Source organism: Aphelocoma coerulescens, chromosome 1, assembly GCF_041296385.1.
Source record: "Aphelocoma coerulescens isolate FSJ_1873_10779 chromosome 1, UR_Acoe_1.0, whole genome shotgun sequence".
In the NCBI taxonomy this organism is placed as follows: Eukaryota; Metazoa; Chordata; class Aves; order Passeriformes; family Corvidae; genus Aphelocoma; species Aphelocoma coerulescens.
This window is the reverse complement of record NC_091013.1, coordinates 96,830,139-96,856,537: the sequence shown is the minus strand read 5'-3', so window position 1 is coordinate 96,856,537 and position 26,399 is coordinate 96,830,139. Positions and strand designations below refer to the sequence as shown.

Genomic DNA, 26,399 nt, shown 5'->3' with positions numbered 1-26,399 from the left:
AAGTAATGCTCCAAATGCAGCCAGCAGCCACACCTGGTGCTAACAGCAATCCACTTGCTCTTAGTACATTCTTCCCCATTGAAAGTCTCTGCCATGTAGTGCCCAACAAGCTCCTGGAACTCCTGAATCAGCCCTTATGTTCCCATGCTTCTGCTGGACTTTTCCTCCCTACTGGGGCTTGACAATGAACACAGCAAGGAAAGCCTCTGGCCCACCCCCCACCTGGATTCACATGTAAGGAGAACAGTGACCCGGAGGACAAAAGGTGAGGACATATCCTTCCTCATCTAGAGAGGAGGCAGCATTCCAGCCAGCCAGAGACAGGACATGCTGCAGCTGTAGGGGGAGGAACCAGAGTTAGGAGCAGTAGAGTGGATGCACCCACATGCAGCCTGGAATTGACCCTAGTAACAGGCTGAATATGTACTGAATTTACATCTTGCGCAGCTAAAAAGGTGCCCCAAAGCACTGGCTACTCAGGGGTGTATCCAGTTTACTAAATTGCAGATTCTTTCCCCAGCAATGCACATTTTGTCCAAAGCCCCACAGCTCCCACTCATCTCAGTGCCCACTCACCATCACAAAAATAATACTGCTGATGTGGAACATAGTTTCCTCCAAAGAACTTGAAGTACAGTCAACATTTTGAAAATTGTCCTTTGCCTCCAATGCTCTCACCTTCCAGGATTTCCTTCTATTCCTAGTAGCTTTGAAACAGTCTCCTGACAGATGCTCTTTGGTTGGACAGTTCCAGCAGCAAGAAGCTAAAAGATCCGGGGAGCTGTGCTTTGAGAGCCCTTGCCTACTGCCAGTGCAAGCATGGAGCTGAAGCCTCAGCTAGATCCAGCTGAAGAATAGGGAAGATGTTCAGGGATCAGGCACGTTCATACTGAAAGTGGTCTGAATCAAAAAGGAGAGGAGAAGCCTCTTGACTTCCTTATTGATCCACACATGGCTGAAACATATACCCCCTTGGCAGAAGCAAGGCTGTGCCAGATAATGCATAGGATACCCCTAAAATCCCTGGCACAACGTTAGTGTTTTGCGAATTGAGGTTCCCACAGGAGGGTGACATGTGAGAGAGCTTGTCAGACCAAGGAAACAGCTTCAGCCTACAGCTGTACCGGAGCATTCCTCCTGCTCCAACACTTGGTTAGATGCAGATGTCAATGCCTTAATGCTGGTCATCAGCCCACACTCTCACAGCTCAGGCACACTCCTGCCTGTCAGCTCCTTGCTTTTCTTAGCAAGAGAGGGAGGTGGCTGTACAGCCAGGCTTTCGTTCTCCTTCACAGGAATGGAGGGAAGACTTTCACTGCGGTACAACAGCAAATACAGAACCTTGAAGTGATTGCAAACTCCCCATCCTCTACTGACACCTGCTCTCCAGAGTTCTTACACAGTTTCCCAAAAACCTTAACCACAGAAATACCATCTTCTCATTAAATCTGTACACCAGTCACTTCCAAGTCCCCTAGGCCCTGCACAAACTGGATCTGAAAGAGTGCCTGAAGTATTAAAACAATTTCCTCTGCTCCCCCTAGGCAGGGAGGGACACTAGTAAGCCTGGGAGGGGTCCATGGACCACTGCAGCATGATCCACAGCTCACATCGTTGCAGACCTGCTATCCATTATGGGCACCTGCCCCAGCAGTGCACCTTGGCCTCCCCTAGCACAGGAGCTGCCGCTCCAGACACGGCCCTGCTCTGCAGGGGCAACACAGCAAGCCACAATGGGGGAAAAAATAAAAGCTGGGGAGAGACAGAAGTGTCTTGTGTCCCCATCAACAGCACTCAACAGAGTTCACAAAGCTGGTCATGCTTGGGTGTCAAAGTCTTGACACCCTTCTGCAAACACCCATCTTATTCCAGCTAAAACCCTGGTGGAAGATCCTTGTTGTCAGCAGTGCAAAGTTACCTTCAAACAGAAACAGCTGAACAGCAGACAGAAGTACCACCCAGGCAAATCAAAGCAGAGATCTGGAACAATCAAAGGCACCTGTGATTCTACTCATTAAAAGTCATCTTGCCTTTCAGCAGCTGTCCCAAGATGCCAACAGGATTAAAGGCTACATCTCTTCCCACTATCTACAAGAATATCCATGTCATTTCCAAATATGGCTTAGAAAAGGGTTTAAAGTAAGAGATTGTTCTCTTTTGGGGTTCTGGGTGTATTACGTGGGCAGGTGTCAGTGGGAAAACAAGACATATGACAAACAGGCTAGGAACCTGCTCAGAGACTGATGATTGATTGGTAGGATGAAAGATCCGCATTCAAATTCCTACCATAATGGAATATCCCTAGTTTCTAGGATGCTGAGAAACTGCCAGCACGTCTGTTTTATCTCAATACCAACAAACCCACAGGTCAACTTTTGCAGAACTGGAAGAACATCTGTTTCTCAACTTTTCTTTAGGCTGTTGATCCCTTATTCCCAAGTCCAGCTGACAGCTGAACAGCCAGCCATGAGATGGTGGCAGCTTTTGGTCATTTGGCTTGCCTGCATGTGTTGGCATAAATCAACAGGCCACTCCACAAATAATTTCCATTAATTTATTTTGATTCAGTTGATACCCATTTGGAAACACTGAATATGATGCAAAATGGACACATACATACACACATCAGTCTCTTCAAAAAGGCTCACAAATGTTTCACAAAGTTTCTTCCTAAAGCTCAGGTTAAAAAAAAAAACAACCAAACAAAAAACTTTCCAAGGTAGACAGTTCTTCCAGAGCCCATCACTCTTCACATTATCATTAGAGGAATTCCATAAAGACAAGACCTTGGGAGGCTGAATTCCCACATTTCAGAAAGAACTTCACCTGTCTGCAGAAAGATTTTTGCTGCACGAACATCCTGGTAGTGGCAAAAAAAAAATCCTAGGTAACTAGAATTTTTCACTGAAAGGAATACAGGAAAACACATCCATAATCACACACGCTTCCTGCCCTAATGAGGCAATATACATTCATATAGGAGGAAAAAACCAAGCACATTATTAAGACATTAGGCAGTGAGGCAGTATCCATTTTATCTTCAGAAGAAATTTTACAGCAAATGGTTTCATTAAGACACTTGAAAGCAACCTACTTTGAAGGGGAAAAAAAAAGCACCATCATAGCATGAAGGCTGAAATGTGATTAGGAGTCACAAGCAGCACCAGCTCAGGCTCACCAGTGACTTTTGTCATTTGAGGACAAGTTAAATGGAGAAACAGTCAATGTGGGGACCTGTGACTCGCCTACAAAAAAGCACAATGAAGGAAGACACAGATAAAGAGTGCCAAGCCACCACTTACAGGGTGTATCTAAAGGTGCACTGTTCCTACTACAGTGTTCCTACAGACACCAAATAGTGGGGTGTTGGCATTTGGGCACGGAGGGTGTAACATTACAACACCAGCAATACCAGAAGCCTGGTCCCCTACAAGCTGCCTGGTCTGCAGAAGTCCACATTATTTGTAAAACAAGTGCCTCTTAAAAGGTCATGGGTAAAGCAAGACAAACTAACTTCTGAGTCTGGGTGGAAAAACATCAGGCTGGCTGTTACCAAAATCCTTCCCTGCTCTTGATCAGCTTCAAGTCCTCTTGTTATACAGAGGGAAAACTTTTCAAGAGCCAGCAGGGTACTGTTTTCTGCACTGCCAGGCATACAGTTTTACAGGTGAGACATTGGTCCTTGCCTAAAGGCCACACACAACCCACAAGTCACATGCCGGCTGCTCCCACTGCTCCAACCCCCAGGCAGCTGCTAACATAGTGAGCTGGAGGACTGACTCTTAACACTCTTAGATTTTAACATTTTTCTACCAGTATGGTCAGTACCAAGCTCAGCAGGAAATTACTCAGAAAAGAAACTGCTCCTGAGCACACTGGATCACAACAGTTTGCCCTTGCAATAACTGCAAAGGGAGCACTACCCTCCAAGAGTTCCCTGCTTATTCTCAGGGATGTTAAAAGGAGAGTTCCCAAGTATGCATCTGAAGGGATTGAAACTCTTCCGCCCATTTAGATGCCTTTTAAATATCCTATTACTTTATGTTTCTCATCTCCCAAGGCATTCACAGAGCAAATCCTTTCAGGAAGAAGAGGTAAACAAATGCCATTAAAGAAACAGTCACCATTGCTATGCAGATTACAGCCACCTGAACTTCATACTCACTGAGGAATCAGCACTGCATTTTCCTCCTAGAAAAATCCTATCCTTGCAACCCTTTAGTGCCCTGAATGGGTTTGGTTCCCACTGAAGCCAGTGCAAAAAATGAAATTTACTTCAGCACTTTGCCCCCGCTGTACTGGAGCATGCTTGACCAAGGTATGAAATGGTTACATTAGTCTCAGGTCTTTTGTTCCTAAGCTGCACTCCAAATTCCTTGCTGCCTGGGAGAACAGCCCGGAGAGAGTCTCGGTGTAAGCAGCTCAGATGAAACCTCCCAATCACTAAGAGCTCACTGAGAGACAAGGGACAAGGCTACACTGACAGGCTGCAAAGTAGAAACCAATCTCTGCCTGGGAGTGCAAGTGAGTACCACAGGGTCAACACTGCCAGCCCTGCGATCTGCTCTGCTTTCTCCCAGCCTGGAGTAGCAGGACTCTGAGAAATCACTTATCTCAAACCTGCAAAAGCTCCCAGAACTCGTTCAGCCCGTGGGTGCATGATTGATTCCTGTGCATGCAACGCACAGGGACAAACAAATTGGCTGTCTCCACTGCAGGAGTTTGTTTAGCCCAGAAGGTCCTTCTGCCTTAATCTTCCTCAGTGCCAGCAGGGTAAGATCTAAGAAGATCCCACTAGCCCACAGCATCCTTATCTCCAGGGTTGCCAAGCTCCAGTTCATCTGAGCAGGCATCACAAAATACATATGTGCCTTGGAAACATTTACAGACAAATCAAGGGAAAGCAACTTTGTCTCAATTTCAACTCCTAGAATCAGGCTTCAAGCTCTAAACAGAAGGTCATAAAGGAACGCTTTGCACAGTCCAGCAAGGTGCCTTTTTATTCACATTAGGGTCAAGGAGTGGTCAGAACCTCTTAGGGTACTTGGTTAGAGGTAAGAAGCAAGAGAGCTGTCCCTTTACCTCCTTATAGAGAACTGGTCACAGGATGAAAAGGGGCAAGAGGAAATAAGGGAAATTCAGTAACTATGTATCGCCACATTCCAGGTGCAGCTGCTCCTCAGTTATCTGCTGGCTATAAAAAGTGCCACTCGAGGAAACCAAACAGTACAAAGAGGGACACAATCTTTACCTTAAAGTGGGACATGTAATGAAGAGCACTAAAAATTTGGCAGGGATCTCAAGGGACACCCCTGACCCTGCTTTCTTTTGGCACCATGCACCATCCATCCATTCTTCAAAGCTAATGCACAGCAGCACAATGAATGAGCATCACTTGCCCAACATCCCCCAGCTGCCTGCCCTGCCTGTGCAGTCAGGGGCAGGGCTGACCTGTGCATGATGCACACATGTGAAATCACCATGGCTAGGACAAAGCTCTTATCTCTGCTTTTGCACCTTAGGCCCAACCTGTAATTCTTGTGCCATGGTCCCCAGCTCTTCCAGCCAGACCCTTCCTATTACTGCAGGGCCAATAGCATACATAAAGGGTTTAAAACAAAAAGCAACAAAAAATCCCACCCACGAAATTCAGAAACCACTGCCACCAAAACCTTGTCATTTTGGCTGAAGCTCAAGTCCAGGCCATAATACAGTTGCAGGCTGATGAGGAACAAATCACATTCTTGCAGGTTCATTCACCTGCCACTACAGGTCGTCTATCCCAAAACCAGACACCTCCAACACATCCTCCACCTCTCCCTCCGCATCCTAAGGCTGATCTGTTCCTTGGCATGAGAAAACAGCTCTACAGTCAGGCAGCTCTACAACTGGGGTTGAGACAAGATCACTGTGCTAACAGCAACACAACCAACCAAGATGCTACCTACCAAACATGCTGCTAGCAGAATTGCCTACTCTCCCACAGATTCTCTTCTCCCATAGACAGAAAGAGAAGGTAATTTCCATAAAGCTACAGTAATACCAGATGGACAGCACTCTTGTTTTGCCCTCAGAGTTCACTGTTACTTCAAAACATTTCCTTACTTGGTGTATTTACCTGCTGTCATGTGTCACAACCCATAATCAGAGCAGAAACACTTTGAGGGAGATGAGCAAAGCCTTCAAACCAATACAGACCCAGCTTACAGAAAGAACAATGGGATCTCTTTTCACTCATTTAGACAGGGATGGAATAACAATTTTAGGGGTCAAGAGGTGAAGGGATCTTACAAAGCCCTACAGGAATATAGCTCACAAAGGCACTTAATAGAAGCATGTACACAGCTGGATGGAATAAGAGAGTAAAAATAAATAAATAAATGCACCAGAGAGGAGAATGCTGCTCAGTGACTGCCTAGACAGTCTCTTTTAGCCAAAGAGCCTGTTTTCTGCAAGGGTCCATCTGTGTCCAGAGTTCACTCTTCTGACATCTCCAAAATGCCACACATAGGTACGAGCCAGGGATTCTTTAACCTTTGCAGGAACCAGTGCACTCCCTGAAGCCCAGCAGCCAGTTGGTTACTCCTGATGCCAGTGTTCACGTCTAATGAAAACTCAAGTTCTCAAAACCTTGTGCTCTTCTTGCTGTTTCCCACAGTGGAAAATGGCAGCAGGCTCCTCCTCTCCCCATCTGCACATATGGCTTACTGCTTTCTGCATCCTATTGCTGGCTGACAGCATGTGAAGAACCATTCCACCTGGGAAAACCTCTGGTGTTGTCGGTGAGGGGATGGGCAGCCTACATGCCGACCACAAGGGAAGGTCGTGCAAGGAAGGAGTCCTGGAGGGAGGGGCTGCTCCCCTGCTAAACAAAGTCAGTGAACCACAACACATCTGCAGAAAGAGGGGTGTCACACAATGTCCTCGGCAGAGCGCTGTGGAGGAGAAGAGCCCAGGCTCAGGAAGTGGCCCCAGTTGCACAGGAGTCCCCGGTTATACTGGCCAGTGTCTATCACTAACCCGCCCAGCAGTCTGCGCCCGGTGTTGTCCCGCAGAGCCAGCCGAGCTTCCCGCTCAGTCACGTTGTAGCTGATGTTCAACAGCTGGATAAGGAGGATGTATCCCATGCCAGCTGTTACAATGGCACAGTACCATACACAGGTGAACAACAGAGCAGAGCTGGCAGAAGGGAAAAAGATGGGAAGGAAGCCATTTAGTACTGGAGCAGCTGCTATAAAGTGACTTTCCCTGGTAATCACTATCCTTTCAAATCCCTGTCTAACATCTGCCACAGTGATCTCACTTTGCTGCTTTCATCAGATAATCCTTAAAGGCTTTCTCAAAATTAAAGCTTCAGGGCTTACTTAATGAGAGCTTTTACTGCTACCAGAGCTACTCTTGCACATTGCTGTCACACAACCTAGCTCTTTACTCTTCCTGTTGTAAAGGTGCTTCGGCCTTATTTAAGGACCCCAGGATGCTCATACTCCACAGGGCATGAGATGGAGCAGAGGAAGGAAGAGTCACCTATGTACTAGCAGTACTCTGCCCATCTGTGGTAGTGCTGGTCTCTGAACTCCTGTCCAACAGCTCCCACCAGCCTCCCTGCCAGACAGGGCACGTTCTAGGCAGATAACATGGAGGACAGCCACTAGATAAATAGTGAGGAATAAGAGGGAGAGAGCACATGTGGATTCCAGGCTGTCAGATTGTTACCTGCATCTGAGGGCAAATGTATTTAAAAGTACATCTATATATAACAGTAAGTACTTCAAATCCCAGCTCCTTCAACTTTCTCCAAGTCTCAGGCTGCCCACCTTGGCAAAAGCAGAGACATGTCTTTGCTTTCCAGGGTTTTTTAGGGAGCACTTTGCGTTCAGGTTTGACAGCCAGCAGAACAAGGAGTAGGAGCTAAGCTGCCTGAGCAAGGCTGCTCCCACCCCAGCTCTCTCCCAGACAGACATCTCACCTGTAGTCAGAATAGGCCCCGGGGCAGTAGAACAATGCCAAAAACGGAGTTCGGCCCCTACAGATGGTGTGCAGGGTCAAGGTAATCCCATACACAGAGGTGAGCATGAAGAACGAGAGTGCAAGGATGAAAGCTTGATGGTTGTGCTCCCCTACACAGCTGTTAATCCTCCAAAAGGAAAAAAGAGATTACTTGCTTAAAATAAGAAAATAAACTGTCTTCTATTTCTTCTCCCTCCCCCAGCTGTCAAAGAACCTGATTTCCATGGTGCTTCCATTCAACACGGGCTGAGAACTTTGAAATATATTCAAAGAAGGTCTATAACTTTATAAAGTTACAAACACCAGACAATAGATCTGTAGCATAACAGCAGCAGACTGTTTACCTCAAATTTTTAGCAAGGGCAGTATCCTTTACTGAGACACATTATACCCAAAAGGCAGCTTTGGGCTCCCTTGCCTCAGGAGACCACAAAAGCAACTTAACTGCAGGATTGCTAGTGTTCCACAGACCAAGTCTAATAAAGAAAAAGAAAAAACCAAATCCAAAACCCACACCAAAAAAAAAAAAAAAAATGCAAACTGATGAAAAAACAGGACAGAAGTAAAGCCAATTCCGAAGTATGCTGTAGAAGCTTTCAGCTCTCAGCTCAACCCACTTAGAATAAACAGTTATTCCAACTGTTCTTTTAAAGGGTAAATACAAAGCTTTTTGTATTTAAAGAGTGTCATAAGGTCTTGCACATAGCAAAAACAACTCTATTTGCCAGGGACTGTAAAAAAAAGAAGGTAGCTTAATAAAGGAGGGAACTTAGGAGAGAGAGAAAGAGAGAATACAGGGAGCCTCAGCAGTGCAAAACCTACCAGACACAGTGATGGTCCAGCCTCCTCACACACCTGCCACAAAGCCGGCAGTGCCCTGCTCGGGCTGGCCTGACCAGCTGGCATTTAGTGCACCAGTCCTTTTTCACACCTTCTGGCTGCCCAGCTGACATCCTGCAATAACCTTTAGCTTCCCCATTCACAGCACGACTGCTGGCAGCACCTGAGATGCCATGGAGCCCGCTGGAGCTCCCTCGAACACTCTTGCTGGGCAAACCCTGGTGCGATGGCTCCTCATTGCCTGCTGGGATGGGAAGATAGCCAGGGTCCTTCTTGGCTCGAGACAGGGCTACAAGCATAAGAATTAACCCGCACGTGAGAGCGACCACTTGGGAATATTCCACGTGGCCCCGGGGAACCACCTCCCGGAGAAACACATAGTACATATATCCCAAGGAGAAGAGCCCCAGGCTCAAGAAGAAGAGAGTCCGTTCCTTCCTCCGGTGGGTGAGGTAGTAATACCACAGCACCACGACAGGCAGGGACGTCAGGATTATGAGCCCCAGCAGGAAGTGCAGAGCGGCAACGTGGAGGAAGACGGGCAGCAGGACGAGCGGCGGCACGAGGCTCACGTTGATCTTCACGGCCCCCGAGAACCACGGGACCCGCAGCCGGTCCGCGACGGTGTCGGCGATCCTCTCCAGCGCTCCCGGGGGCAGGGATTTGCACGTCAGCCACCTGTGAGCGGGGGGAGCACAGCGCCGGCTGGCACCGGGGCAGCCGCCCTCCCGCCGCCCTGCCCCCGCCCCGTCCCGCTCCCGCCACCTCCCCTTTCCCTCTCTCCCGACAAGTTTCTCGGGAAGCGGGACGCGGCTCCCCCTCCCTCAGAGCGGCATCCCACGGGGACGCCGCCGCCGGGAGGATGTCCCGCAGTCGGGCGGCCCCCAGGGTGGCGGAGGTCGCAGCACCGGTACCTGTCGCAGCCGTCGTCCAGCTCCTCGCAGTCGCAGCAGCACGCCGCCAGGTGGTTGCGCTGGCCGCGCCGGTCCACGTATTCGCAGCAGCAGAGCGGCTCCTCCATCGCCGCCGCCCGCCCCGTCCCTCCCGCGGGGCCGGGAGCGGCTCCCGCCGCCGGCGCCGCCTCAGGTGCCCCGCGCGCGCCGCCGCCGCCGCCCCCGCCCCGCGGCCCCGCCCCCGCCGCGGCGCCCGCCCGCCATTGGCCGCGCGCGCCCCGAGGTGTGCGGGGGGCGGCGCCCCCGCCCGGGCCGTCCACCTGACGGCGGCGCGCGCCAATGGGCGCGCGGGGGGCGGGGCCGCCGTCACGCGGGGGCACCTGCCTTAAAGGGGCAGCGCAACAGGTGGCGGCCACGGGGGGCGGCGCCGCGGGGGCCCCCGCTACCCGGGGCTGGACGCGCGGCCGGGAAAAGTTTCCCACCGTACACCTGTAACTCGACCCTGCACCCCGCTTCCCTGTGTTCCCTGCTCCCCACACCCTGTGTTTGCACCGCCGCCTGAGGGGCTGAGCACCGCCCCAGTCAGCGCTGCCCTCCAACCGCGGCCCAGCCTCGGGGAAGGGGGCCCTTCCATTTTCTCCGATTTTATTTTTTTTTCTGTATTCATCTTCTTTCCCTGAACCTGCTTAGAAAACACTTGAAGCACATGAAAAGGTGTTTCATCATCAGTGGGCACACCACACTGAAGCACAGCCCTTGATGGAGGGAAAACACCGAGGGCTGAAATTTCTCTGGGAGAGCTAGAAACATATGGCAGAAGGCAGCCTGCCAAAGCTTGCAGTATGCAAGAGATATCAAACCTCTTCCTCTTAATTAATCTTAGGCATATTCATCTTAAGATGGTGACTTGTTTCACAAGGTCCCCATTGCTAAAAAAAGCCTATGAAGATCCTGTAGCTGTGAATTCAGTAACAGTTTTTTCTCCAAAACACTCCTCGGTGACGGTCATTTTGTACATTGACATAAAAAGCTGCGGTTTCATAGCGACAAGCCCAGTTCTCTGCTGAGGGTGTTTTTCACCCTCCAAAGTGTTCAGATCCGTTCACCAGCAGTACAGCTGCCCTCGCTCACTCACCATGGGATGGATGCAAGAGCTCTGCACTGTTTGGAAGTGAGACTCCCCACGGTAGAGGGCTGGCAGGAGAGACAAGACTGCCAAGCTGTGGCAATGCAGAACCCGACTTACTTCTTCCACAAACCTTTATTCTGTGAAGCTTTTGAGCTAAACAGTAAAGAGTCCAGAGGAGACAGTTACAATCCCTACCCCACAAGTCCTCACACACACGTGTTCTTCAGACGTCTTGAATAAAACGCTGATGTGGCTATTAACTCTCAGTCTTGCTGCTCTGTGTCCTGTTCAAGTGGTCAAAGCTTCTTTGGAGCATGGAAAGGGAAATCTTCAGCTGTGAAGATACAATCATCCCCCCCCACCAATTACTTAAGTCAGTCTCCTGTATGGGTGAGCGATATCAGGAAAATAAAGTCTCCCTCCTCCTTTTCTTTTAAAGATTTCATGTGATTTCCTCCTCCCTGTTTCCATAAGCAGTTGGCTTACTGTGCTCTCCTAACAGCTACACTCTGCAGAGTTTATAAATACTAACACAGTCCAGGATGATAAAGTCTTAACACCTCACCAGACAACAGCACAGAAGATAAACCACCCAACTCACTTTTAGTCACAGATAATGTTCAGTGCAAATACTCCAAGGAACATGGCAGTACAACATGAATTTTCTTTTAACACCTGGCCCTCCTCGTGCATTTTGGTGCACAAAACGTGTTTAGATTATTGACAACCCTCAGAAAACACAAGGTAGCAAGCACTAAGATGTGTCAGGACTTCCAGACAAAAAGTGTTATTCTGGATGAAAAAGGTGGCTAAATTCTCACTTTTCTTTTTTACACTGTGTGTTCAAAAAGCACTTAACACTTCAGAATTAGGAATTGTTTGGATAGTAAGCAGAGAAAATTAAAAGGGCATGGAAACCAGAAAACCTTCTCTCTAAAGTGAAACTTCCAGCACTCAGGCTTTTTCAAGTTGTGATCAAAGTGGTTAATTAATAGATGAATAGCAGCTGTGTGCAGAGACACCTCTAAACAAAGAGTATAAAAAAATGGCTTCTTTTTCTAACCTCCTTTAGTGCATGGAAGAAGAAAGAGCAAATGATGGAGAAAGGTGCATGTGAACTCCCCCTTCAGCTTTCCTAAACTAATAATTTATTCCATTGCATTTTAGATTTAATAAAAAGTTAAAATCAGAACATTCATGAGTGGTAAGTAAAAAAGCATCAATTTACTGTCCTTCAGTTACTGAGTTGAAATTTCAGTCTAGGAATTTTAGGGATTTAACGGTCATGGACTGCAGGATCAGAGACACAACAGTATTCAACAACTTTTTTTGTGTGTGACTGTAGTATACAGGAGCCTGAAATTTTAAGTTACTGAAGGAGGATTAACTTCTATGGAGCCTCTCAGAAACATATGAGTCTGCAGAATTTATTTATTTTTCACTAGAGATTAGGTGGCCCCTTGATACCAATGCTAAGTGAAGCTCTTGCCAATATCTAGAAGAGTAGTGGGGAGCAAAAGGATAAAAATGAATGAAGAAACCCCAAAGTAAGATGGGAAAAAACACATCTTAATATGAGTCTTCTTAGGAAAGGGAATCTGTTTTGAAATACTCCAGTCTTTGCTTTGTCATGATTCAGAACTGCATCAACACATCTCTTAAGCACTTGACAAGTTGAAGAAAATTGACATGCACACTTACATCTTAGTTAAGTAAAAAAACAGAAACCAAACAAACAAAAAAAAAAAACAAAAAACAAACAAAACCCACAAACCCAAAAAAACTAAACCAAACAAAAAAAACCACCAACAACCCCCCCCCCAAAAAAACCCAAAAAAGCCCAACAACAACAAACCCCAAAAAACCCAAACAAAAAACCCCAAACAAACAAGAAAACCCCAAAAAACCCTCCAAGAAACAAATTCAAAACCAAACCAACCCAAAACATCAGAAACATAAGCACTGCCTAGGGCAAAACCGATCAAGAAAACTTTATCTAGCACCAGATCACATCAAACAAAAGCTATGATAACACAAGGGAGAAAACCTGAGTTGTTGAGAAACAAGAACATCACCAGGAAAGAGTGTCAGACCTACCTGCTCAAGCATTTCAATTGAGTCTCTTAAAACTCCCTTCACATGTTTAACCTGTTCCTTATCATATTGAGGGATCTCCTCTTTTGATACCATTTCTGGGGATATGCTGAAAAAGATGGAGATTGCATCAGAAACATGAAACAAGCACCTCAATGCCTTTTTAAAAGCAACAGTTCTCTGCCACCATTGCTCTGCCATTGCTAAAAGCACCCTCTTACAAAAGCCACATAAAAAGCTGCCTGCGGTTGAATTTCAATGCCTGTTTTCTTGAAGCTAGTACCTCAGATCTTTGTATACAACATCCACCAAGAAAAAAAGTGTGCTGACATTACATTTACGATATAAGGCTCACAACTTCAGGGAGCAAGATCCTTCTTATGAAGAAAGTTGCTCTAACCAGTTCTGAGATGGTCACTATGGGAGGTCCCTACACCCCTTCCAGTCTCAGCATCAGGATATGGTTTTTAACTTATTTGTTGATACTGGTATTCAAGAGGAAGTACCATTTTTCTGTGTCTGAGTACAAAAGACACATAACATGGAAGTTTTTGAAGGAGAAGAGATTTAGCAGGAGACTCACAGAAAGAAGCTAAAAAGCTAAATGAACCTTTAACATTCCATTTGAGAACATGCTGGTTCACACAGGATGAACACTTTGGTTCTGTGATCAGCACTATGATATTCACAGAAGATGAGTCACAGCAGGCTGATAAATGCAAACTAAGGTTAACATTTCTCCCAAAAAAGCTTGTCAAAGGAGAAATTTATTACTGCAAGATGCAGTCAGACATGTCACTGGATTTCAGCATAGACCACAGCAAGCCCCAGCCACTTCTGAAAACTTGCCACTGAATTTCATTATTTATAATTTATTTCTTTAGATCAGATTTTCACATAAGCTGAAGAAGAAAGCAAGCAAAGACTGAATTCAACTTACTTCAAAGAGCTTTCTTCCTGAAGCTGGACGTGATAGAGGGACTGAGCTGCATGCTCTATCTTTGACAGTTTGAGGAACAGTGTTATATTCAGCAAGACCAAGAGCAGCAAACTGTAGAGAGAAGAGGAAAAAAACCCCAGGTTTTGTAATAATTCATTTGCAATGCTACAAACACAAGATCATGGCTAAAGACAGCTAAGGAAACAGAATCCTCCCAGAATCCTGGGAGAAAAAAGGTGTGGGGCAGCACTATACTGGAAATTAGTATCTATCTGAACAATTCTTAGCAGTTACCATTAAGCTGGGTAATAGCAAATAGAAACAACAACAGTATCTCTTCTTGGAACTTTTAAAATTAGGAATTAGTAAATTCTAGACTTTATTTTGTTAATAGGATCAGACCTAAGAAAAATGTGTAAGGTAACTAGTTTGGCAAGTCAGCATTTTCATTCTGCCTGTCATTTCCAAGTCAACCCATTCCTCTTTTATACCCCCATGTTCCACTCAAATTAGGTTAAGATTTATCATGCAACATGCAATGTTAACATGCAAATGAGGAACAAATAAAGATAAAGATCAAGATGAGCTTAAGCAATATTTTAATGCAAGTGAGTACTTACAAGACACTCATTACTACAATGATGGTGGTGGTCCTACTTACTGCATCTCTTTTCCTTCCTATAGGGCATGGAAGAGAAGGAGGTTAAAAAGTACTGAAGAACATTCCTAAAGGATGTGTGCAGATAGATATATGTCAGTGCCCAGCAATTCCCACAGAATTGCTCAACAGCTTCTGATGGAAAAAAATAACAGGTCATGTAGGTGCACATGATCACCTCCACCATTCACCAAGGCATTTTTGCAGTCATCTCTGAGAAGATGGCTGAACAGTCAGGCTCTTCCATCAGAATTCCCCCTATCGCACTGTGCTGGGGAGAACAGAGTGCTGGGGCATGGTCACAGTAAAGCTGAATAGCCTGAGAGGGTTGCAGTCCATCCATTCCTAACGTGCATTCAGCACATGTGCTGCTAGTCACACACAGCAGAGACAGGCTGCAAAGTGGCTCTCTGCTGCTTGTTCTCCTGCTCACATTCATCTTTCTGACAACCAGTGTCAGTCACATTTTCCTGTAGCTGGTCCCATCCTTACTGGCTTGGTTTATCTATTGTCCTGGAAACAGCCTTTCCAGAGGCCATCTGCTATTCATCAGGCATCAGGGATCAGACACTACTGAGGGACAGTGTGCATGTTCTCTCCAAACCGAACACCTATCACCGTAGGCAGGCTGATCTTCAAAAATAATTCCAGTTTTGCACATCCTGCCCTGGACAAAGGACATACATAAAAGTTGTAGTGTACCCTGAGAGACAGGCTCATCTGAAAAGGTGGAGCAGCAGTAGCAAAATTAAGTAATTAGGAAGCAATTTCAGATAGGTAAAGAGTCCTTCACACATGCTGCTGATCCAAATATTCTCTCAAAGCTGTACTCAGTGTTGTCTCCCCCTTGAGGGAAGTGCACTTGCTCCTACTTCACTGTTTACAATTCAATTTTTGTCATGGAATCCACCACTCCCCAGTGGCCAAGTCTGTCATGCCTAAGAGCAGTGGAACTGCAAGAAATGCTTAAGTGACCCAGAAATTACAGAAGCATATGGGAAACAGACTTCTTAACATTAAAAAAAAAATAACCAAGACTGAGATGACAGGGCCAAGAGGCAAGTGGCGAAGTTTAATCAACTTGTGACCTGTGTGTGCAGTTATTTGAAGAAAAAAAAAGCAATTTTTCCGAAATGTTACAAGAATCAGGTTAATTTTTTTTCCTGATCCAAACTCATTTTCAATCCTTTGCACATACAGAACAGCATTTTAGATTTTGATTGATTTTTGTCATAAAACTAAAGGTGATATTAGGCTTGATTTCATGAGATACTCATGACAGAAGTAACCATACATACTCCAAATCTACTTTATGCAAGCTTGAAGAAGCCTGAACTTATTAAAGCATTTGCTGTCACACCAATTACATCAAGACAACAGTAATATATACACAAGTGCTACTCTTGCACTATTTTAAGAGTTATGCTTTCTTGAACACACCTTTTGGAAAACACTTGGTATGAAAAATTCCTACCTATTAAGCTGCCCTGGGACTCTACTCCCATGTCACCAGAGGAATGTTGGGAAGAACGTTTGGGAAGTGATTCTGCCAAACCCCGGTGTAAAGTGCGTCGCCTTCGTCTCAGAGCAAGTAATTTCCCAGAGTCTTCTATGGACTGATTAATTGCATATTCCTCCATTAGGAGATCTGATTCTGCAGTGGAAAGAATAAGGTTACTGAACTGTCAAAAAGAAATCTGGAAAGCTGAACAGCTTAACACTGAAGACAAATTGTGAGATATGCAGGATGGCAGTGAGAGGAACAAGCACACCTTCCAGTACATGAACTTAAAGCAGCTAATTGGCAAAGTACACCCTGACCTCCACCCCAGTTCTATTTGCTAGAGGCACTTGGAACACTCTGCAGAGGTGGTGCACACTCAGCCCAGGCAGGATTGTTCAATGCTATGCCAGACAGCAGTTGGAAGAGCACTGCAAGACACTGTTAGACTGAGACTAGGAATTGTGTCAGACTGAGAGCCTGCAGCCGTGGCTGGCCAGGCTGTGAACAGATACTCACAGAGTCTGCCAAGTGCACTGCTTCTCTTCTCAAATGCACAATCAAGGAAATTCTTAGAGATAAGCACATGCAGTTGAGAATAACAGCTTTCCTGCTGCTCCTCATGTTTCGTTCTGAAAGCATTTATGACCAGGTATACAAGAGCCCCTTGTTAGCCCCTTGTTCCATACCCTGGAACTGGCAGATACATTGATGACAGGAAGTTCTGTCTTTCAAGACTGCTTAGGCATTGCCTTTTTTCCAAGCCTTTCTTCAAGGAGCCAGGTTTGACAGCCACAAAAACACACATAGCAAAAGTAGCCTCCTTACTCCAGCACAAAGAAGAAAATATCTCACCAAGTTGTTTGAAGTTTTCCTGTATTCCTCCCCAAGTATTCTTCTCGATTACAGACTTGACAAGGCCCCAAGGCTGTTTTTTGTACTTTACTTCTGCAGAAACCCTAGCAAACAGAATGCAATAATGAAAGTGTGCTCTTCTAGGCGGCACCATGATAGCAGAAATCTCTTATCAGAAGCAGGCCTCCAGCTTATGTCTAAAATCTGAAATACCAACTGGAACTGCTCTCCAGCTGGGCAGCACTTTCACTGAAGAAAGGCAAGAGACAGACAGTAGCAAAGACATCTCTAGCTAAAGCCTCAAAATCTGAATGTCCAAATTATGGGAAACATTTTCAAATGTTTCCTTCAGACTCAGACTAGAAGACGATTTCTACCCTCTGATGCATTCTCATTTTAACACACATTTAAAATAGGATTCAGGCTTCCAGATAATAAAACCCTGATTTTTACTTTGTATATGTACACATGATATATTACATGGGCACTACAATAGCAGAAGGTGAAATTCTTTATCACCACTCATACATAAGTGCTCACACCCTACTCTGAGAAATTAAAATCTGTCTTTCTGTGAACATGACAGAGGGGGAAAATGACATTCCTACCTTGCATTCCTCAGGTCAAGCTAATCAATAATGCTTCCAGAATAAAAATGAATTGACTAGAATCCTTCAGAGGAATGCTTCTAACAGCTGAGTGAATCCCAAAGGATTATTATGAAGGATTTTAAGGATACAAGGATATTATAAAGGATTTTGTCCTTTATAAACGACAAAAGCATAGCCTGTGATTTCAGTCAAGAACACTGACTATCCTAGAATACACTTTTTTCAACTTTTTAAGTAATCTTCCAAATCAATGTAAAGCCCACTGTGTTTCCAGTCTAACACAATAACTCCTTTCAAATAGAGTTTCTGAGCCATTTTAAGTACAGTTTAGTAAGGCCAGCTGTGACATCACCATGTACCTTCTGTTCTGTACATCATGTTAATACCTAGGTTTTTACTCTTACCCTAGGGTTGTCGTGCATCTCAGAAAAAACAAGTCTAGGTCTCAAAGAATAACAGTGATTCACTCCAAAAAAATCCAAAGCAGTCTTTCAAGGACCTTTCTTCCCTTCTCCTCCCAGTAGAGTTTGCAGTAGTTTTATAGCCTGAGATAAACCAGAATAGAATCCAGGCTTGCTAACCTTTCCTGAGTACTGATTAAGTTTGAGATAAAAACTCTTGCTGAAGACAGCACCACTTCCAATGTTTTCAACAAATGGGAGAGGAACTTCCATATCTAGGCAGAGTTCACTTGAGTACCTCCTTGCAAAATTAAGTACATTCTATCTCCCCCGCACATTCCTGTGAAACCATTCTCCTCTGCAGGCCTTTAGCAAGGATGTCTGGGAAACCTTGTAATAAAACATCTCAATTTTTTCCAATTTATCCCACTCACACAGCTGCACTTGAAAACACGAGGCTGGTCAGGACCCAAATTGGTATTGGAGATGAGTTCTGTACCTCAGAGTCACCATCTCAGTCAGTTTCTCACTGCATTAATGAGATCCAAGCACAGCATACATGTGACAAGAAATAAACCAAGCTTATTTTCCAGAAGAGAACCCAACATTTCCTATGTTGCTGGCAGATCTTTTACTAATCATCAACTCAGAACATCCCTGCCTTGGCTTCTGCCCTCCTCCCATGGACCACCCAGGCTCACCGTAACCGGCACTTGTGACTGGATGTGCGACTGATGCAGTATCTGTTCACAGTGTAGAAATAATCATGGTAAGGGACGTCATGTGTCAGGACCTCAGCATCCACCTGGTAAGACTGACCTTTCTGACTCTGCTTATGCAGGATCTATCAGTAAAAAAAATAAAAATAAGAAGGTATATTAATGGTACACAAAGCCCCTCCACCCCCCTTTCAGCCTGAGTTCCTTAGGCTGGATTAACCAACTCCAAGTGAACTCAAGGAGAGAGAAAGCCTGAAGAACCACTATAAAAAACAGTTAAGAATGTCAAGTATAGGTGGGGTGGGAAAAGAGAAGATGCCTCCTGCTAGAGCCAACACTGGCAGCAGCAGTACTTCCCCACTGCCACTTCAAGTACCAGATGCAAGGCTGGCCACTGCCTCATGACCACAGATCTTCTTTGAGACCTTTCCCAAAGCAGAATAACAAAAAGGGTTGAGATAGGAAGGCACCTCTGGTGCTCGTCTTGTCCAAGAACTCTACTGAGGCAGGACTATCTGCCCATGCCCAGGGGGTTTTCCAGTATCTCCAAGGAAGGAGATGCCACAACCTCTATGGACAACCTGTTCTGCTGCTCAGTCACCCTCACAGTGAAAAAGTGTTTCCTGATGTTCAGAAGGAATCATCTGTGTTTCATTTTGTGCCCACACCTCTGGTCCCATTGCTGGGCACCACTGAAATGTGTGGCCTTTGATGGTGAAGGCCTGACTCAGAATCTTTTGCACCCTCCCTTCAGATACTTCTATAAATTTTAAGATGCCCCTGAGCCTTCTCTTTTCCAGGCTGAACGTTCCCAGCTATCAGCCATTTCTCACATGAGATGCTCCAGTCCCTTCATCACCCTTTGTCAGGCTCTTCACATCTCATACTGGGGAGCCCAGAAGTGGACACTGAAAGCCTTTAATTGCACCTTTTCACCCCCCAATTCCTAAGAGATGTTAATACTTTTCCCCACAAGTTTTGTGGAGTTTACAGCCATCTGTAAAGGTAGAAAACGTCTCTCATTTAATAAGCATTGGCTCAGTAACGGTGAGAGACAGCAAGCCACCCTTAGAGGTGCTCTGTTTAAACTGCAGAGTCACATTCAGTTCACTGAACTTTAATCCCCAGTCAGAACTCTGACAGACCACAGAGCTGACCTCTCCCTTGCCTTAAAGGGCACCAGACAGACACACACATGCACACAGTACCTGCTTTTCAGTTGCAGTTGTGAACTTCCCACAGAGCGGATTGTTAATCGTGACAGTGTACGTCAAAGTCCTCAACTGATTGCCATTGGAGTCTCTATTCCAAGGGGTTGATACAGCATCTAGATGAGAAGTGATGCAAAATCTCACATAAAAATTACCTGAAGGGCATTATCTCTGCCCTATTGTGTCTTAAGAGTTTGAGAACAGCAATAGGGGGAGAGATAGAAAACTGATTCCAAATAGTTGTGAGGTTTTTCCAGGAAAGGGAAAACTAGTGTGCTAATGAACAAGGGTGAAGCTCTGAATAGGTGAACCTGAATCTACTGAAAGAGATTTGAGGGTGGAGAAAAGAATAAGCAATTAAATGAAAATATGTCATTTCCCATTTGCTTGAAGTTGAATAGATTCACTTAGCATTATCAAAAGCTTTTGCCACTTTGCCTTCCAAGCTGACACTGAATAAATATTACCCTTTTTAACTTAATTTTCTGTTCTTATGGTCTCAGTGAATAAAATTTACTCATCCAGAAAATTAAAGCCTGTGAGTATCGTTTAGGAGGATGCAATGATTTTTGCCTGTGTGCCAGCCGTACAAATTTCACTATTTCTGGGACACAATGTAATCAGAAATACCCCACAGAATGCATCAACTTAATAACCTACTCAAAATTCAGGCATTAAGGTGCAGGTCTGTGGTGCACTGAAATGAGGCTTTTATTCCAAAATGTACATATCTAGGGAAACAACAGTCTAGCTTTAAATATCCTCTCTCATAGTGAAACTTTAAAGCTTAAAAATTCTTTTAAAGCAAAGGAGAAACTTAAAATTCAACTTAGCCTATTTAGCAATTCTCAGAGGTAAAAATTTTTAGGGTAGCTTGTAACATACACAGAAAGAAGAGTTTATTACCTACTATACTCCTGGAATTAAGAAACCTCTGCATGAAGTGAGAATTGGTGAAAAGGATTTCAAACATCTTGTCTGCAGTGATGTGGAAAACTCTGTTTATAAAAAGCCTCCCATAGATATCATTGTCAGAGACAGTCTCCTTCACTGCTAAGAAAGACAGAGAGATCAGGTTAAGAACAGTATTATGAAGAACCTTTATAGCATTCTAAGCTTTATTACATCTTAAAGCCTTCCCAAGCTTGCATCAGCCTTTGTTTCTCACTCTCAGAAACCAAGTAATGATAGCAGCAAGTGATTTGGTAGGTAGGTTGCCTTCAGGAACAAAGTCCAGAGCTGATTTTCAAGTATACACATCTACCACCATTTCCCCGTGCAAATTGATAAATTAACATCAAAAGGTCCCATCCCTTCAGTTTTGCCTTCAGTATTGTACTAATCCTCCAAGAAATATTGGGGAAAGACAAAGTTGGCATAATTTTCCTTAGTATGTGTCTCTATTGTACAAAAGACAAGCAAGGACAGTAAAACCATAACAGTTTTCTTCTCAATTGTGGCTAGTTTCAGAATTCTGCTTTTAACATTTATAATACTGGTAGTGTCCACAGTCTAAGGGACCAGGTAGACTCCCAAAAAGTTCTTCAAACTGTTTTGCCCTCCACACGTATTGAACAGGAACACAAGAGATACCCTGCTCCATTTTGCAGTCCCCAAAAATGCACTAAGAGGCTCAAATGCCATCACCTATTTCAAAGCCACCGAGCACCCCAGTGCCATTCTGTGGCTGCAGCACTGATCTTTGCTATTTCTGCGTCTTGGTGGTTGCTGGCATGACTCAGCTTTGTGGTTGTCTCAGCCACGCTTGCAAGAGATAAGGGATAGAATTATAATCCTGGAGGGCAAGCATTTCCTATGCCAACCCTGATTCAATCTGCTTATGCTTTAGAAACAAGTCAATCCTAAACTGTAATTACCAACAAGACAAACAAGCCCCTCCCCCACTCCCACACATCACTAAAATGAAACAAGAAGCCCAAAAGCAAATCTTCCAGCAGACAGACACAAGTCAGGATGGCCAACCTTTCAACTGATACAAATGAATGCTCGGGGCTAGGAAAGGTCAGTGCCAGCCACTAATGCAAAGGCAGCCTGAATATCACGCTGTAGTTCACAAGCTGCCTACAAGCTAAGGTTACAGCACTTAAAAACATTACTGCTTGGTAGCAGTCAGTATCAATAAAGGCAAATGCAGCAGCTAAACAACCACAGCAGTCCCCAACAAAACCCAGTTCTGACTGAGCAGACTTCCTCTAATGCTGCTCCTAGCCTGCTTGAAGCCTGTTAGAACATCTGGCTCCAAAAAAGCTCTCCTTGATCTCATCAGGCTTCAATGTAGGACCCCAAAAGCGAAGCGTGAGTGCTGTATTTTTGTGCTTGCACAAGAGATTGACTTCCTTCCTGTGCTATGTTCTGCTTATGCAATTGTAATTCCACACAATTATGAGATGGGACAGAAAGCAAACACACATTCCAAGAGGTCTATTTAACCAGTCAATACGCAGTCATCACATGTAGAATACAAATTCTGCTGTGCTGAAACATTCTGCAGGAAGCCAGAAATTCAGCTGGAGCTTTCAGCTTATGCTCACTGTATTTCCACTCCCAGCTGAACCTAACTCTAACAAAAGGCAGGCCAAGTGAACTCTAAGTTTGACCTCACTTAACAAGACCTCAACACTACAGATCTCTCCTTTCAGAGTGCACATCCCACATCCTCTCTTTTGGTAAGAGACAGGAAGTTTCAGATACTGCTGCTGACATCCCCTCTGCCTACTGTGCATCAGCTGGCATAGAATCAGAGAGCAGGCAATTCAAACCTAGTTACTGTGGTTGAGTGTTACTCAGCTGGACGTTGACATGCCCAAGGAACCTACTACCACTTAAAAAAAAAAAATAAAGAGCCAGACACATGATCAAGCCACCAGATAAGCATCTGATCAGCTCTGTCAGCTATTTGTATACGTCTAAGCAAATACAAGATAACACAAGCTACCTCTGCCCCAGTGAGCCTGAGCTAAACAACACAACTTCATGTTCACCTGAAATGCCTGAGGACAGCCACTATTTTTCTGCTGATGCAAGGTAATTTGGTAAGCCAGGGCAACTTGTGATATGCATGAAGCCCATGCATTTTTACCTTAAGGTGCAGATCTTGCTACCAAGCTGTATTACTCTGAGTCTGTCCTCTTTCTAGTGAGTCTGAAGAAAGAGCACCCACAGGTCTATACAAAACTTAAGTTTGCAAGTTAATTTACCTACACTATCTCTATATAGTCATGTCTCTAATAAGGAACAGTCAATAAAGTGCCAAGTGCATGAGAATCTATTGAAAAATACGTTTTTACTTACAATCCTGCTCAGCTCTTGAAAGAAACAAAGTTCTGGGGTTTTTTAATGCTATTAGCACATAAAGCAGTAATTTTTAGGAAATTCAAGCTAAAACTAGGTTTATATATCAGGCCCATCAGCTACTTTAGATGCTAGGATTCAAACAGCTGTTCTCCAGAAAAACTGGAAACCTTTTGGACAATGAGTCTGGAAGGTGCAGGTATGCATAAATTGTGTTGCGAGTCCCACATCTGTGGAAGCAAGTATCTTCCAAGTTCTCAAAACATATCCATAGAAATCCTAAATGAAGCAGCGAGCACAAAAAGTAGCACAGCAATGAGTTAGGGTACACTTTTGTACACTTGCAGTTTGAACAGAACAGGCAGCTTTAACCACTTATCTCTCTACAAATGAAGATGCATGTTTGTCTACTGTTGTGTTTGTTTTAACTCACACAGGTAAACTTCTATCCGCCTTTATTTTTCACAACAGTAGGGCAACATGAAGCATTTTACCTAAGATTGGCTTGGAATGCTCTTTATTAACAGAATGTTATGTGCAAATACAGAGATATCAGTCTAACTCCTTCACTTTCAGCGCTGTTCTAACCCCTCAGCAGCATACTATTATCACACTAACTCTCTTAGCCTGAATACATTTATAGCTGAATTGGAGCTGTCTGCTAAAAGAACATGAGATCATTCTGATTTTAGGTAAGGACCCTGAGGGACCCAAAAACACAGAAGTAAACATATTACCCAGAGTCTCCTGGTTCAGCCTAATGACAGCAGGTCTATTCCCTCCCCCACTATTGCCTTGCACTTCATAAGGTCATTTCATCACTGCAAAGCAAGCTGTGAAATAATGTTTGAATATAATACCATTATGCAGCAGTGATGGCAGAAGTTTAAAGACATCTGCAGTGCAAAAGAAGAGACAGAAAAGGGCGGGGGGGAAGCAGTAAGAAAAACATTGTTATTAAAATTCTCATCCACAACCAACAGCAAAAAGTTAAACACACCACAACCAAATTACGAAAGCTGAACTGATACGAGCAGAGGCTATCAAACAAATTAATAAGAAGGTTTATTTTTCCACTCCACTGAGTTGGGGGAGGATCAGGTATTTAAAGTATGTATGCAAATCTTGGCACCATTGGACATTTCTATACTGCTGGGGATGGGGAAAAAAACTACACGCTGCATGAAAGATATGTAGATAGGAGCCTTTAACCAGATACACCTGAAATCAAGTGAATAAAACCAATTCCTAGAAGTGAACATGTTCCAGACATCATCTATTTAAAGACTGTATCAGCAGTATTAACCATTTTCAGAGACCTCCCCTATACTTTAAACATTAAGTACAGAATTAACTTGGGGAGCCACTGAGTGAGTATTGTCACAGTGCTAGCTCTTTCCAGTTCACAAGACAAAGAATCCCTACAACCTTTTGCCTTCAGGTGACTCAAACAAATATCCTCCAAAATCCAAAGTAAATAATTTTTTTTCCAACAAAATACATCCTTTCAGTACTTTGATTAAAATTCCAACAAGATAACAGGGCTACTCTTCCTTACATACATGATATACCCAAAATTTCGTATTGGGGTGGGAAGGGGGACAACTAACACAGGGCTGAACCTAACTTCAACTATCCTGTATTTCAAACACCATATGCCCTATATACCACTATCTGCAAGTAAAGTCAAGCCTCTGCTGTGCCCATCTTACAGCACCATGGTACAGGCAGTTATGCTCTCCTGCAGATCACACATTTAAGGTTGTTATTAGTACACACAGAAACAACACAGTAAGTCTGTCACGTTACACAAGGACAGCAGAAATGTATGATCTCCCTGCATACAGTAAAGCCTTCTAGCAGAAAAGACTGTTTTTCCAATATCCTGCTTCCCCTTCTTTATTTGAAGTATTTCATGCTGCTGAACACAGTTACTGAAAATAAAGAAACAAACTACCCTATATACTAAAGAGTCATTTGAGGAAATTAAAAAGATCTTGTGGCCCTGTGTTGCAAATATGTATTCTATGCTTGAACTAAAAATCTGTTTTCTGAAATTCAGAATTAAGGCCACAGATATTAACGTTTAGCTTAGCCAAAAGTTTGTCATGGCTCAGGATTTATACTCTGATTTATAAACCTGGACAAAAACACCAAGATGCAGGTCAATAGGCCAGTGGTGGACAGTGGGATGCAGACCCCCCATCCCCAAGGTGATAACTGCTTAGGACAAGGGAATTAATGCTGTGAAGAACCAGAGTCTTGAGCTTGCCCCTCACCTTATTTGCCAGGACACCTCCATGGGCAGCCTGAGTATGAGCCAGAGGACACAAGAGAAATTAATCGCATGGGTAAACCTTTGCCATGTAGGAAAGCTAGTTTCGTTTGCGTGAAGGAATTCACCTTGTAAGAATGTGGGGCAACTGCAACAGAAAACAGACAGAGAAACAGAAGAAAGACATTCTAAGCATGAAGATTCTGACAGAAAAGATTAATGTCGTGAGTCTAGAAAATCCTGCTCTGAATAAAAAAAGACTAGTCTTGGGGAAGGGAAGAGAAATAAAAGCAGCATGAAGTCAGTTGTCTTTTTATTAAAGAGACATCTCCAGTTTATTCAACATCACTAATGCAGGCATGACAGGGAATATTTACTGCTATGATTTAGGCAACTAGTAGCAGGAAAGACAACAGGACTACTTTTTAATCAGTTTCACTGGAGACCTTTGCCATAAAAAGTAAAATCCAGAGAAAGAAGAGAGATGTGGTAATAGGAAGACAGGAAAGCTGCAAAATATCTAAAACATCCAAAGACCAAAACTTTCTGCTGCTCTAAAAGATACACCTTTGGAAGAGTAAATTAATTTATCAAGCTTGTTAAGTGTGTAGGAACATGGAATAAACAACAGCCTGTTCAAGTAGGTATATTCACAAAAATGGTAATGTCTGACATGCATTGAGTTGAATCTGAACTCAAGCCAACACAAAAGCACTGTGGGGGAGCAAAAGCAAAGTTAATTGAATATAAAGTATATCCCCAGGCAAAAAGCACAACTTGAAGGCAGCCAATTCAACCTGCAACTCTGAAAACTTTCCTGGACACCTCAATGATCCCCACATAATGTCACCTGCAAACAACTTCAGTTGTCAACTCTGAAATGACAAGATATAAAATTTCTCAGTGAGATTAAGAACTGGCCTCAATCAACTGAACTGTTCTATTCCTTG

General features: G+C 44.3%; 2 protein-coding genes across 7 annotated transcripts in view; both read right to left on the bottom strand.

Moving 5' to 3' along the window:
• Window positions 1-2,540: 2,540 nt before the first annotated feature.
• On the bottom strand, window positions 2,541-9,903 carry ZDHHC23 (zinc finger DHHC-type palmitoyltransferase 23). Of its 2 annotated transcripts, XM_069020294.1 has the most exons (5): window positions 9,765-9,903; window positions 8,833-9,528; window positions 7,970-8,137; window positions 7,021-7,179; window positions 2,541-6,935 (listed from the first exon to the last, which is right to left on the bottom strand). In XM_069020294.1, the coding sequence occupies exons 1-5, from the start codon at window positions 9,869-9,871 to the stop codon at window positions 6,866-6,868; spliced, it is 1,200 nt and encodes a 399-aa protein (XP_068876395.1). In that variant the 5' UTR covers window positions 9,872-9,903; the 3' UTR covers window positions 2,541-6,865. The 2 variants fall into 2 exon arrangements, with proteins under 2 accessions (XP_068876395.1, XP_068876386.1); XM_069020285.1 differs by having other exon boundaries at window positions 2,541-7,179.
• Window positions 9,904-10,985: 1,082 nt separating this feature from the next.
• Window positions 10,986-26,399, bottom strand: part of GRAMD1C (GRAM domain containing 1C) — a 52,946-nt gene continuing 37,532 nt past the window's right edge. For 4 of the 5 annotated variants that reach the window (XM_069020269.1, XM_069020238.1, XM_069020248.1 and 1 more), the window contains 9 exons: window positions 20,769-20,915; window positions 19,860-19,978; window positions 18,634-18,776; window positions 16,921-17,024; window positions 16,039-16,218; window positions 14,527-14,584; window positions 13,907-14,017; window positions 12,970-13,075; window positions 10,986-11,206 (listed from right to left, as the gene is read on the bottom strand). In XM_069020269.1, coding sequence (XP_068876370.1) covers window positions 11,129-11,206; window positions 12,970-13,075; window positions 13,907-14,017; window positions 14,527-14,584; window positions 16,039-16,218; window positions 16,921-17,024; window positions 18,634-18,776; window positions 19,860-19,978; window positions 20,769-20,915 — 1,046 coding nt within the window. In that variant the 3' untranslated portion in view covers window positions 10,986-11,128. The remainder of the gene's footprint in view (window positions 11,207-12,969; window positions 13,076-13,906; window positions 14,018-14,526; window positions 14,585-16,038; window positions 16,219-16,920; window positions 17,025-18,633; window positions 18,777-19,859; window positions 19,979-20,768; window positions 20,916-26,399) is intronic. The other variant, XM_069020255.1, reaches the window with a different exon arrangement.